At 36.6% G+C, this 14,418-nt stretch overlaps 1 protein-coding gene across 3 annotated transcripts in view; it reads left to right on the forward strand.

Moving 5' to 3' along the window:
* The first annotated feature begins 535 nt into the window (after positions 1-535).
* Positions 536-14,418, forward strand: part of LOC101735927 (carboxypeptidase D) — a 37,674-nt gene continuing 23,791 nt past the window's right edge. For all 3 annotated transcript variants that reach the window (XM_012692745.4, XM_004928909.5, XM_012692746.4), the window contains exons 1-6: positions 536-1,208; positions 3,292-3,533; positions 6,027-6,208; positions 6,616-6,812; positions 8,049-8,161; positions 9,447-9,550. In XM_012692745.4, coding sequence (XP_012548199.1) covers positions 762-1,208; positions 3,292-3,533; positions 6,027-6,208; positions 6,616-6,812; positions 8,049-8,161; positions 9,447-9,550 — 1,285 coding nt within the window. In that variant the 5' untranslated portion in view covers positions 536-761. The remainder of the gene's footprint in view (positions 1,209-3,291; positions 3,534-6,026; positions 6,209-6,615; positions 6,813-8,048; positions 8,162-9,446; positions 9,551-14,418) is intronic.

A 14,418-nucleotide genomic window follows, 5' to 3' on the forward strand; every position in this document is an offset into this window, starting at 1 on the left:
ACTTTACACAGTTGTCAAAAATACTACTACTGAACCTGAACCAGTGTTTACTATGCAGCGAATCTGGTAGCACTGAAAATCTAGATTTTTGCAGGACTTTTTGGCGGGAACGCGAGGAGTGAGTTGTGGGTTTTGTTTTATTTTGTCTATTTAGTGTTTCTTCAGGTTTAAATGTGTAATAATGGTGGTTTATTTAACTGTTTAATATCTGTGAAACTGCACAAATATGGGAAAATGAAACAAAGCCGCTGGACGTAACTTTTCGGGATCCTCCAAAAAGTCCACTGAAAAAATCTTAGTAAATGACCACCATTTTACTGAGATTATATTTCATCCCATATCATCTCATTTCATTTCATTTAATTTCATCCCAGCTGATTAATGTCTCAAATTAATCATCTTCATTTCATTTCACTCCATAATATCATTTTTCATAAAAATATGAATATAAATTAAAATAAGACATGACTTAAAGGTCTCAGACACCAGGTCATAAAATCTCTTAAAAAAAAAATTTTTTGCATACGTCAGTCAGTCACTGTCAGTCAGTCTACAGATTTTGGGTAGGTAGGTGCTTAGGTGCATGTTAGTCATCGTCATTGTTTATTTAATTAATAAAGTGCAATTGGACATCAGTTCTTTGGAATTTCGCTTTTACGATATGTAAAACAATCATAACATAGCTTATGAATCGTTTACGAAGATAGTGCAAATGCAATACAGTGATCTCTGATTTCGAAAGCCCCGTTCATACGACAAAGATGTATCGCTGGATTCGCATGTTGATACTGCTGTTTTCTCTAACAATCGCCAAAGCACAAGTTTCAGCAGTCACAAATGAGGACGAATCCTTTCTAAAGACATCAAATTATACGAAATACGACCAACTTGGTATTCTATTTGACAAACTCGAAAGCACCTATCCGGATCTGGCGAAGTTATATTCGATTGGGAATTCCGTCGAAGGTAGGAAGTTGCTGGTACTACAAATAACGCAGGACGTGCAGAATGAACACCCGGAACGTCCAGCGTTTAAATACGTGGCAAATATGCACGGCGATGAATCGATTGGAAGACAAATAGTGATATATTTGGCTCAGTACTTGTTATTGAACTATGGTAAAAATGAAAGGGTCACGAAGCTGGTGAACAGCACAGATATACACTTGATGCCATCTCTGAACCCGGATGGGTTTGAGGCTAGTGAGGTGAGTACTTTTCAAACAACTTTTTCATTTAAATGAAGTTTTATGAAATAAGGTTTGAGCAAGGAACTCGTATATTGGCGTTATCATAAAACTTTAAAGGATATTTGTTCATGTTAGCAATTGTATATTCAGACTTGTCTGTATATTCATATTTTTCCTTAATTGTTTTTGTGTTACTAAAATTTTACAATATTCCAATTGAATTAAAAGTTTCTACACTAAGTGAGAAGTCAAACAATGTTTCATTATGAACAGTCTAGCTGTTATCTGTGACATCACCTGCTTATTCAAGGAAAACTGTTAATGCAGTTTTTAGTAGGATTGAGATTTTTTTTGTGATAAAATGTAATCTCTCGCAATCCTCACCTGTACTGTCACTTTAAAGGAACCATCTCATTATTTTGCTTTGTTTCATTATGGAATAAGGGACAAATAAACCCAGGAACACAATTTCACATTTATAAAATAAAGTATGGATATTGTTTAGTGTCTTTTGATTTATAATAGCTGTTAATTTTTTTTATTGAGAATCATAAAGTAATTTATCAGCTATAAATAAGTTGAAAAATCAATCTAGAATGAACAATGTGCTTAACACTTGTAGCATATAAGTTTATTAAAACTGTCATTGCAAAGACAGACTTATGTGAGAATGTTATAAATATTACATATGACATAGACATGGCTTAAAGTAAAACCACCCAATTTTCTGTGGGAATAATAATAGGTGACTGGGATTTATATATCAGCGATCTATGAACAATAGTGAGTTTCATTAAACTTGAACCCTATCTCAGTAGTTTTATTGAGCCTGGATAGTATTATTTTTCAAGTTTACCCATAGATCATTTTAGTAAAAGTAATCATAAGAATATATTTAAAATATTGCTTAATCAAGATTACCAGAAATGATTATTAAAATAACCATTTTATCTTAATGTAATTGAGTTCTAAATTGCATTCTTCTGTAAATAACATACTGCTATTATTAAGATGTTCTGGCAAATTACAAAATTTCATTCATATGGATTTAACTGAAACTTAATTCAATATTAGATTATCTAGAAGTGTTCTAATCATAACTATAACTCAGAAAGACTTTAAGAGATATGAAATTGCACTGTATAAGCTATTAATCGTGTGCTTGTTCAGTGCATTGACCTCAGTTCTGGTGACTGCAACATTAAGGTCATTTTGCGATAAGATATAAACTGTTTTATTGCAAACCCCTTAACTATTTATACACAACAAGTCATTTCAAGTTATTATTCTGAACATTATGGAGTTGTTCTATGTATAGTAGTTGAAATATTACTAAAATATGGAAAATTAAATATTAAAAATCCTTTTTTTTTTTGTACCAGATAGTTCTAAAACTTCCCAGTACAAAAAATATCATATTAGTATGATGTTGACAAACATTTTTTACTACCATAGTTTTGGAGGATTTATGGCGAAGGCTTCTATGCAATGGAAAAGAGAAATATACAATTTTTTATCTAAATACTTAATTACTAATTATTTCTTCATGGCTTACTGCTATTGTGGTGAACCAATTAACACTAGACTGTAAGCTCATATTATCAATGACATAAAAAAAATGAAAACAATAACAAGATTCGTGAGGGTCAAGATCATTGATATGACGGGGATTTACTAAGATGATTTATTTATCTGACCGAAAAACATTTGAATAATGTTGAACAATTAAATTACTTGGGAACATTCATGTCCTGCTTTTGGGCACTCTGTGCGGCTGTCCCCAGTGAGGCCGACATAGTCCCGCTTTTGCAAACAGACCAAACGATAAATTTAGTTTTCAATTCAATATAGACCTAGAAGTGTTTAAATGGGCTTATTTAACAAAAGTGCCTACATGGGAAGAGGTACAGAAAGTGCTTTAAAGTACCGCAAATATCTCACTTTGTTAAAATAAGATCACATTATGTATACTGTTTGGATAAAATAGTAAGGGGCCCATTTTTTATTTATTAACTGTAGACTGTTAGTTCTTACTGTAGATCTTCCCGGCTAGACGACTTTAAAACGTGATTAATTCACGAACCTGCATCGACCATTTCAGGAAGGAAACTGCGAATCGTTAAGAGGCTACGTCGGTCGTAGTAATGCAAACGGCGTGGACTTGAACCGCGATTTTCCCGACCAGTTCGACAAGAATCATGCGAACGATGACGAATATTTATATAGCGGACGGCAACCGGAGACCGTGGCCCTCATCCGGTGGGTCCTGAACAAACAGTTTGTGCTGTCGGCTAACCTTCATGGAGGGGCTATTGTGGCGAGCTATCCATACGACGACGTAGGGTAAGTGTATTACTGGTGGTAGGACCTCTTGTGACTCCGCGTGGGTAGGTACCACCACCCAGCCTATTATTTCAGCCGTGAAGCAATAATGCGTTTTGGTTTGAAGGGTGGGGCAGTCGTTGTAACTACTTGAGACCTAGAACTTATATCTCAAGGTGGGTGGCGCATTTACGTCGTAGATGTCTATGGGCTCCAGTAACCACTTAACACCAGGTGGGCTGTGAGCTCGTCCACCCATCTAAGTAATAAAAAAATAACACAGTAATCACAAAGTAAACACAGAAAAAAATAATATAAATCATACAAATCTTTATTTGTTATAAACAAATTGACTAAATTTTACCAATTTGTGGTTTCTGAAAATTCACTTAATCCTTCTTTAAAAATAGAATATAGAATAGGTGATATGTTACTGCCATCTACAGGAGCAATGAGAAACTAATCGAAGCGAAGCCACCTAGTGGCCGACGTCCGTAAACATTTTTGTTGAGTGCTTGAGTTGCTTACTTATAACTAATTTATGTGTATTATCTATGACCCACACTGCGTACGTGCTGGTACCGCGTTCATGGACGTCAGAAATTTCAGGGGTAGAGTCAAGTCGCTGCCTACCGCTCAGTATCCTCTGATAAACCTCAGTTGAAGAAAAACATGTCATATTCCTCGTTCAAAAGATAATGGTTTGACTGTACCCCTATGTGCTTAGTGCGAGTTTTTTAACGTTCTCGATAGCGTAAAAGTTAACTCAGATTTGTATGGAGTTGGAATGTATCCCTACGTTTGCCGCTAGGGGCGCTGTTCCAAATGCATACAAGTTTGACTTAACTTTTACGCTATGGAGAATGTTAAAAAACTCGCACTAATCACACTGATATTGCTTGTTTTGACAAGCGCCTGACCATTCGCCGTAAGCTGTACCTATGTATGTTTTAAGTGAAATTAATTTATTAATGTTATTACATGTAGCTTACCTTTACACGAGAATGTTCGTTACGGAAGAAAGATCGAACTGAATGACAATGACGCATTTGTTACAATTAACCTGTTTTAGTCACCGGTGAACGCTGTCTATGACCTCGGCTAATCAGACACTTGACGTTTTAAATCAATTTAAAAAAAAAGGGAACTTAAATCTTTGGTTTTGTTTTTTTTTGTACATTGACAAACAACATCTAAATGTAGGTACAAAATAGTTTTTTTTTATTGCTTAGATGGTTGGTCGATTTCACAGCCCACCTGGTGTTAAGTGGTTACTGGAGCCCATAGACATCTACAACTTAAATGCACCACCCACCTTGAGATATAAGTTCTAAGATCTCAGTATAGTTACTAAGGCCGTCCCACCCTTCAAACCGAAACGCATTACTGCTTCACGGCAGAAATAGGCAGAGTGGTGGTACCTACCCGTGCGGACTCACAAGAGGTCCTACCACCAGTTATTACCGTAATACTGCCGGTTGTGCTTTTTGTGTGTAATGTTTCGCCATTGTTTTGATATTATATTATGTCGAAGATTTGCGGAAACGGTAAAAGAAATTACTAAAGTATTTACTGGCGTACAAACATGAGGATACAGTATTTGATTTGTCTTTGGCTTATCGGTCAGTCCAATCTAGTATCAATCTTGAGAACAAATCTTAAGACTTTGCTTGTGCATTCACGCGTATAAATGCATATTTGTCGCTAAGTGCACTAATGTAGCACGATCGCTTAGCGCCCCATAGTTAAGGTACCGTTTGCAGAAAAACATTTAAAATCGTCGTGGCTTAAATGATAAGACGTCCGGTGCATTCGTACGTAGCGATGCACCGGTGTTCGAATCCCGCAGGCGGGTACGAATTTTTCTAATGAAATACGTACTTAACAAATGCTCACGATTGACTACCACGGTGAAGGAATAACATAGTGTCAATCAAACCCGCAAAGTTATAATTTGCGTAATTACTGGTGGTAGGAAGTCTTGTGGGTCCGCTCAGGTAGGTACCACCGCCTTACCTATTTCTGCCGTGAAGCAGTAATGCGTTTCGGTTTGAAAGGTGGGGCAGCCACTGTAACTATTCTGAGACCTTAGTTGTAGGTGTCTATGGGCTCCAGTAACTTCTTAACACCGGGTGGCTCACAGCTCGTCCATCCATCTAAGCCAGCGGTCGGGCAACTTTTTTAATTATTACCCCAAAATATATTTGTGTAACTTGATATTACCCCATGGCGAAGAACAAAAAAAAAAAAACGAAATCGCTTCTTTTTAGCGTCTTTCATATTATAGCCCCCATGATAATTTTGAAAAAAAGTATTATTTTTTCGTTTCGTTTGATTTCGTTTCATCGAGTTTGATATCACAACGATTCTAAAGAAGTTTCTCTTCAATATATACTTTTTACTCACCAAACTTTAATTTTTACCCCATTTGGGGTAATTTACCCCGGCTACCCGATCGCTGATCTAAGCCATAAAAAAAGCACAAATCTCAGTGAATTCTTTCGGCGAAGACAGGCACGGAAAGAACAACGGGAAGGATTGTTGCGAAGAGAGCAGGTCGCCCGACGATGCCGTGTTCAGACACCTGGCCAATTCGTACGCGTCTAGGAACGCGGACATGAGGGCCGGGGACCGATGTAAGCCGGAGAACTTCACTAATGGCATCACCAACGGCGCTAACTGGTATTTCGTGCAGGGTCAGTATCGTTAGTTTTTATTGTATATCAAAAGGCTGGTGGTGGTACTGTGGTCTTACAGATGGTAGGAGGTCTTGTGAGTCCGCACGGGTAGGTACCACCACCTTGCCTATCGGTTAAACACGCAAGAATCTGTGTACGTTGCGTTAAAATGTCCTTGTTTGATATGTATAATTTGCTATAGCTAATAAAAATGCTTTACTGGTGGTAGGACCTCTTGTAAGTCCGCGCGGGTAGGTACCACCACCCCGCCCATTTCTGCCGTGAAGCAGTAATACGTTTCGGTTTGAGGGGTGGGGCAGCCGTGATAGCTATACTGAGACCTTAGAACTCATGCCTCAAGCGAGGGTCTTCATTCGTATTGTGACATGAAAGGTTTCCTAGTAAAATTTCGCCTCACATCTTAGGTGGAATGCAAGACTTTAATTACATCCACTCGAACTGCTTCGAGGTGACCTTCGAGCTCTCCTGCTGCAAGTACCCGCGCGCCGAGGAACTGCCCTCGTATTGGCACATGAACAAGGAGGCGATGGTCGCGTTCGTCGAGCAGGCTCACATCGGCATCAGCGGCGTGGTGCTGGACGAGGACGGCGCACCTGTGAAGGTGAGGAGGCGAGCTCGACGGGGAGGTGGAAGGTTTTATATTCGCTGATCACGTGATCAAATGAAAATATCGAGGGGTGAAAGGCTATTTGGTTTAAGCGAAATTTTTGAAATTTTACAGCAGATCCATGAGAGAGCAAGTTTAAAATTCCAAAAATATATCATAACAGAAAACTTCTTCAGCTGCTTGAATGCGGTAAACTTAGTTCAAGTTCAATTAAAAACATCGAATTGTTGATGCTAATACCAAATAAAACTGACCTTTAAATACAAAGATAAATTAGTTAGCGGAATCATGATGAACTTATTAAGATGAAGTTATTTGTTAAGGAAATTTATTAATATATTCCTTTTAATACTATATAACTATTATATGTATGTATGTATGTGTGTGTATGTATGTATTTATGTATGTATGTATGTATATACTTTTTGTAACTTAATATAAATTTCATTGCACCTACCACTATCCACTCTGCACTACCTTTGGTTAACTGGTAGAGAATGCCTTAGGCATTAAGTCCGCCAATGTAAATTTTACATGAAGTGTAATAAATAAATAAATAAATGTCGCGTATTAAGCGAAACCTCGTATAAAACAAACAGCCTTTCACCCCTCGGTATAAACATAGTTGAAAAAAAAAAATAACACCTTTATAAACAAGCTGAAGTAAAAAGTTGTCACAAAAATAGGTCAGAATATAATAAAATTATTTTAGGGTCATCGCTTTAAGATCATCGGACGTTAATTAGCTGATGAAAGTAATGTTAAAATTATATGTTACATACATATCGACGCTTGAAAGACAAACGTGACTAAGCGACAATAACTGCTTTGTACATAAATGATAGGCAATAACCATATTCGATGCGCAAAAAATATATATTTCTGGGTCTATTCAAATCATTTCAATCCTACAGCTACTAGCTAGATTCTACTTCGGCTAGATTCGTTAAAATATTTTTTTTTCCAGGTATTTCAACTTTAAATTAGTCTACTGTAAAGTTCACGCATTGTCGCTTAGTCACGTTTGCCTTTCAAGCGTCGATATATAGACGATAGATAAGTAAAGCTAATAAAAGCTTGTTAAAAATGAGCGGAATCTGTTGAAACGCGGCCGCTGAATCGTTTACTTGTGTTATCAGATCCTTCAGCCATTCTCGATGTGAATAAAACAAAGGTATTTTTAGCACTAGACTCTCGGAGTTAATAGTGACAATTGAATTCCTGCATCAGGACGCGCATATCTTAGTGGACGGCATCAAACACCCGGTCAGCACCACGCAGCACGGCCGCTACTGGCGACTCCTCACTCCCGGACAGTACAATGTCACTGTCAAAGCTTCAGGGTATGTCGTTTGCATGTTTAGTTAGTTACTAGTAAATTCCGGCGACGCTATTCGTAAAATATTTGTCGAAGCGACTCCGCCGCCATCTGTCTTTGGTTGGCGGTACTAAATCGGAAACTTTTCTAGAAGCAACGACTGCACCAAGCTCCAATTAAATCTTAGACAAGACTGAACACAAACTAACATACAAACATATTTAAATATTCAATATATGTAATCGTGACAAACAGTACAAATCATTAGGCAGCAGTTTGGCTGGATTGGTGATGTCCCTGGGTGACAGTGACTATCTTCCACCAGATTGGTCATATGCTGGTTCGCTTAAAGGGCAATAAGTAATGTAGACGAATCTGTATTTAGATGATGTGCAATAATGCGATTCCCACAAAATTTGTTCAGAAAAAATCCCACAAGCAAAAACACTTCTGTGACGGTATTTTCAATTTTTTTTTATAGCTTAGTAGGGTGGACAAGCTCACAGCCTTCTAGTGTTAAGTGGTTGTCCGAGCCCATAGATAGCTACAACGTAAATTCCGCCACCCACCATGAGATATGAGTTCTAAGGTCTCAGTATAGTTACAACGGCTGCCCCGCCCTTCAAACCGAAACGCATTACTATCGGATACGGATCTAATTTCGTTTGATTACGCTCTTCGTTTTAATGTGTGGACGAGCTCACAGCTCACCTGGTGTTAAGTGGTTACTGGAACCCATAGACATCCACAACGTAAACGCGCCACACACCTTGAGATAGAAGTTCTAAGGTCTCAGTATAGTTACAACCGCTGCCCCACCATTCAAACCGAAATACACCACTGCTTCACGGCAGAAATAGGCAGGGTGGTGGTACCCATGTGGATTCAAAAGAGGTCCTACCACCAGTCATTACGCAAATCACAATTTTGCGAGTTTTATTTTTATCACACGATCTTATTCCTTCACCGCGGAAGTCAATCGTGAACATTTGTCAAGTACGTATTTCATTAAAAAAATTGATACCCGCCTGCGGAATTCGAACACCGGTGCATCGCTAGATACGAATGCACCGGACGTCTTATCTTTTAGGCCACGACTACTTCATGTGCATATATTCTACGGAAACAGTGCAGCATACACTGATGCCCAAAGATACTGCTGATGCTCCGGTACATTGGATCTGCGTATATTTCTCAACCTTTTTTTTTCATACCTATTTTAGTAACTTCGAGGGGTTATTCTAGATTCGCCGAACTAGAATTTTCAGCAAACATCCCGTAAAACCACTGTATTTCTCTTTGTTCCAAAGGTTCGTTTCCCCACCGCCCACAACGGTGACCGTCCCAGAAAACCAGACCGCCGCCGTCCCGCTCAATCTGACCGTCCACCGTCGGCCGCGTTCGATAGTCGACGGTAAGTCCCTAGAGGCATTAAGGCAGACCGCTTCACCGACCTTAGTGAACTACATCATAATGCTGTCTAACATATTGCTCATTCTGGTGATGGTCGCCTGAGGACAGACTTTAGGTCTAGCTCTGGTCCAGACTTGCTGCTTGGGATACTTGTGGGTACTCGCGCGCATCTACTACACTCTCTGACTCTTCAATGTGTAATGTTGCCAGTAACAAAAAAAAAATTGATTTCCGGATATATAGATATTCAAAGGCGGCCTCGCCATCAAATATTTTTAGTAAGCGTCATATTACGGTGATCCGTCAAATGGCTTGCATTCAGCATCGTTTCTTATGTAGTCTATATTTAAATTTCCTATAAAACACACACAAAAAATATGCAAAAAAAAATATTCTTACAATATGAATCCGATGTAATCTCAACAGAAATTGTCATAATTTATTTGGACGTCAAAGGGCTAAGTCGGGCATGCAGTGTACAGTTTTCAGCAACATTAATTAAAAATTTTTGTTAGTAATAAAAACTGAAAAATCTCAAACAGCCAATGTCAGTTGGATCAAACGTTTGTCATAGAAAATTGACCAGATCCAGTAGGCATTATTAATGTAGTTGGTAATACACGACGTATATTCTTTAGATAACGATTGGTAAAGCACATAGTTAATATGTCATTTGAATTTAATTTTTATTCAGATGACACTAACGACGAAATTCTCTAAAGCACTCAGGTTAGTGAAAGTTTCTTTGATGTGTTCTGCTGATAGTGTTGTCAGTGTATTGCAATAAAAACGGTACTATGTATATTAGTTGTAAACAATAATAGTCGATATGTGTAGGTGTATGATTAGTTATAGTGTTCGTCATATTCAAATATGATTTAGCTCAAAGTAATTTTATAATATTATTATTTGTTGATATAATGGTGGAAATTATTTTTCCTCAGTGAAATGAATTTGTCTTTAGTTTTAATGTACGTCTTATAAATTATAAAGGCTTAGAAATAAAGCAAAGTGCTACTTATTATAGACTTTGATATTAGTTTGATATTTTAGTTTTAGAAAAATAGAAAAGAATTACAGAAACTATTATTGATTAGAAATCAAATCGAAAGTGTTGCTGTAAACATTGCGAATGTAACTCAAAGTAATGATGATATATAATGAGTGTGATATATACATAAGAAGTATATACGTAAGTAAACAGTATCGATCCAAAACTATACAGATTAATGAGTGGAATTTTGGAATAGCCAATTAATTAGCAACCCCGACTATGAATTGTAGGCCTACTAACAGTTTAAAGTGGCAGAAGATAAATTGATCAGTTTCAAGTTAAAAAATTTATTAAAGGACATTAATAAATAGCAGAGAAAAGAACAGTTATTTATGTGTACTCTGTAATGTCTATTGTTGAAATTTGTTGCCAAGTTTAATCTTAGTAAAAGCGCCAAATATGTGCCAAAGCTTCTACTAAAATGTTAGACTTCCAATCTGTCCGTCTTCCAGTGATAGTAATATAAATGATTCCTAAACGATTTTAGATTATAAAGATCTCAAAAATCATTATTTCTAAAATCAATGTGATAATATTTTATTTAATGAATAATATTTAGAAAAATTAATACGTTTTGGTATAGTTGTAGTGCGCAATATTTATGTATTTATTATTGAAAAATTATAAATTTAATTTTATTAAGCAAACGACTTATTTACTTTGACAGCCAGATAAATTGTAATGCATATTGTAATTTTAATGAAATAATAATACTGCAGATTGATTTCGCCAAAAAAATTTAATACCTTAATGGAAATAATTTCAGCAAAAACTTAAAAATTTCCTATGGCAACACTTATAGTCTCAATTTTTTTATTATCTGGCAATACAAATAAGACTGGGTAAATTGTGTTGAGAGTCATATTATTGAAAATCATATCAAATTGTGATTCGTAATCTAAATGATCTCTATATTGTGATTAGAATTTATTTTATTAAATTTTCATTCCAAAGGCTGATCGTGCGTAAATCAAATCATCAGTTTATATATGAACTAAACTATAATGTTTTTAATCATTTTAATTACTTCAAATCAAAATTAAGGAAATTACTAAATACGTTGTAATTTTTTTTTACTAAATTTATACTTTTATATTTACTATTGAATTTTGTTATCGATGATACCATCTGTTCAACGTTTGCAAATATTCTACGGTACGTAGTGTACAGTCTCTTAATGATTTTGTAACGTCCATTACAAAGAATGTAACCAGGAATGTGTTAAAATTAAAAAGGGTTAAAAAATTAACGGATTTTTATTATAACCTTGTACGTTAGGTGCGGTAGACGTAATATGGCGCACAATAGTAATAACATAGGCGGTTGCGTCTCTTAAAAATAAATTATGCTTATTAATGGTCATTCAGGAATAACTTTTCATTGATGCACTCGATGACGATACTAATAGTGATAAAGTTCAGTTTAGAACAGAATCCGGGAGGAATAAAACTTGAAAAGAAGCTTACTTTCGAAGGGTCTTGAAGGCACTCATTAATTTATGTGGGAACAGACTTGAGAGAGCTTAGGGTTCGCTCAGAGATCGAAAATCAACCGTAATCACTAATAGCTCAAGGCTTAGGTTCATTGTATGTTTGTTTGCGTGTTATGGAATTTTTGAGTGCCATTGTCATCGACTTTAAAACGTCGGATTAAACTGAAAATTTGCACACACGTCAAGGACCGATGATAGTACATTACTTTGTAACTTCGCTCTAAGATCTTGACGAGCTAACAGTGTTAAAAACAATTGTTAGTTTGGTTTGCTATTTAAGCGTATTTTTGTTGTTGTTTTAAACTACTAATTTATTATTTTATATGTTACATGGTGTCTATTATTTAATTGTTGACAATTTTGGTTGTAAAATCGAAAAAACACTGAATATGTATTTTTTTATTAAAAACACTAAAGATATTTAATATCTAACAAAAAGTAGGAGAACATCTGTCGATAAACAGGAAAAATGGTACTTACCTGTTTTGTCATTTCCTATTTATATATAGACAGAGACAAGAGAAACTTAAACAAAAAGTAGCAACAAATCGGTGTTGCCAGTTTTTTTTTCTTTCTTAAATCGAACGCAAAATATCTACAAACAGTCCTGACAGAAAAATAGCTATTCGGATGTAGGTATTAAGTAAGGTATAGTTATTATTAAGCGTATTAAGCGGTAGGCAGCGGCTTGGCTCTGCCCCTGGTATTGCTGAAGTCCATGGGCGACGGCAACCACTCACCATCAGGTGGGCCGTATGCTCGTCTGCCTACAAGGGCAATAAAAAAAAAGTAGGTAAAGCGGGCTGTACGATTACCGACAAACAAAATGGTGTGAAGTGATCCTGATGACTCACTGATCTAGTATTAAAAAAAAAACAAATAGCCAATATTTTTTTTACCTTCTTATCAAATTAATACAATCGAATTAATTTGAGAAATGTTGTGTGCCCGTTAATTAATTTGCGTACATTAGCGGGTGCGGGTATGTCGAAATGAACAAAATGATAACTTATTCACGTACCTATATCTATTATTTTATATTTAGCATACTATTTTATTCCGGTTTCCGCTTTGGAAACGAACTTACACCCTGTATACAAATATCCATCTTCTGAAACCGTCTATAGACCTGTATAAGGATTTTTTTATATAAAAATTTCCTGAATTTGCAGGCGAACGTCTGTTTAAAAACATACACAGTATACTGAGTGCTAGGAGACCGCTTCCAAAAACGAAGACAGACTATAGTACTAATGATACCTTTGATGATGGAGTTATTTAGACAAATGTTGTAAATAAGTATTTGAGTGATCGCGCGAGTCTGCGCCGCGACGCGCCCGGCCGTTCGTTGATCCGAGCATCAGCTGTTTTTTATTTAGTGTCCCATTGCTGATTTTTTTATTTCTTACTTATGCTGATAGCCTTGAGAGACTATTTCAGCTTCACCCTAACGTGTGTAGGTGAGCTCACGGGGCTCAAATCGGAGTGTTGCTACCACTGACCCTAGCAAGAGCAGTGCTTCGCAGAATTTTACTGGTGATAGGGCCTCTTATGAGTTCGCGCGGGTAGGTACCACCGCCCTGCCTATTTCTGCCGTGAAGCAGTAATGCATTTCGGTTTGAAGGGTGGGGCAGCCGTTGTAACTATACTGAGATCTTAGAACTTATATCTCAAGGTGGGTGGCGCATTTACGTTGTAGATGTCCATGGGCTCCAGTAACCACTTAACACCAGGTGGGCTGTGAGCTCGTCCACCCATCTAAGCAATAAAAAAAAAAAAAACCACCGGATCGGAAACGCGACCTACTGAGAAGATCCGGCGAGAAACTCAGTAGGCTGTGTCTATGGGCTAATTCGCTCGTCGAGCCCTTCGTTGCAAGCGACGGGTTCGACGAGTACGGTGACCGGATTTTGTAGTAAAGTAATGTATTTTTTTATGAAACTATCGTTTCATTTAGCTGCACTAACATGATGGAGCGTAAATAATGCTAATAAAACATTTAAAAAATTAGATTTTTTTCTCAATCAGGATCGTTTTTTTTTTCCATCCCATCATCAAAGGTGTCATTAGTACTATCGTTTGTCTTCGTTTTCGCAAACGGTCTCCTAGCACCCAGTATATTAAAAAAGTAACACATTTATTAATACAAAGTTTATCCGTAATATGGTAAGTGCGTTTTTTTTTTAAATGAGCGTGTATGTGTTTTGACTTATTGCCTCTTGCTTTTATTTTTTATTTTATTTTTGCGAATGCAAACCAGTCAACGGCTCGCCGATTCGAAGAGTGTTTTTTTTTTGTGTGTTTTTTTTTGTATACTTTATTT

This window comes from Bombyx mori, chromosome 16 (assembly GCF_030269925.1).
Source record: "Bombyx mori chromosome 16, ASM3026992v2".
In the NCBI taxonomy this organism is placed as follows: domain Eukaryota; kingdom Metazoa; phylum Arthropoda; class Insecta; order Lepidoptera; family Bombycidae; genus Bombyx; species Bombyx mori.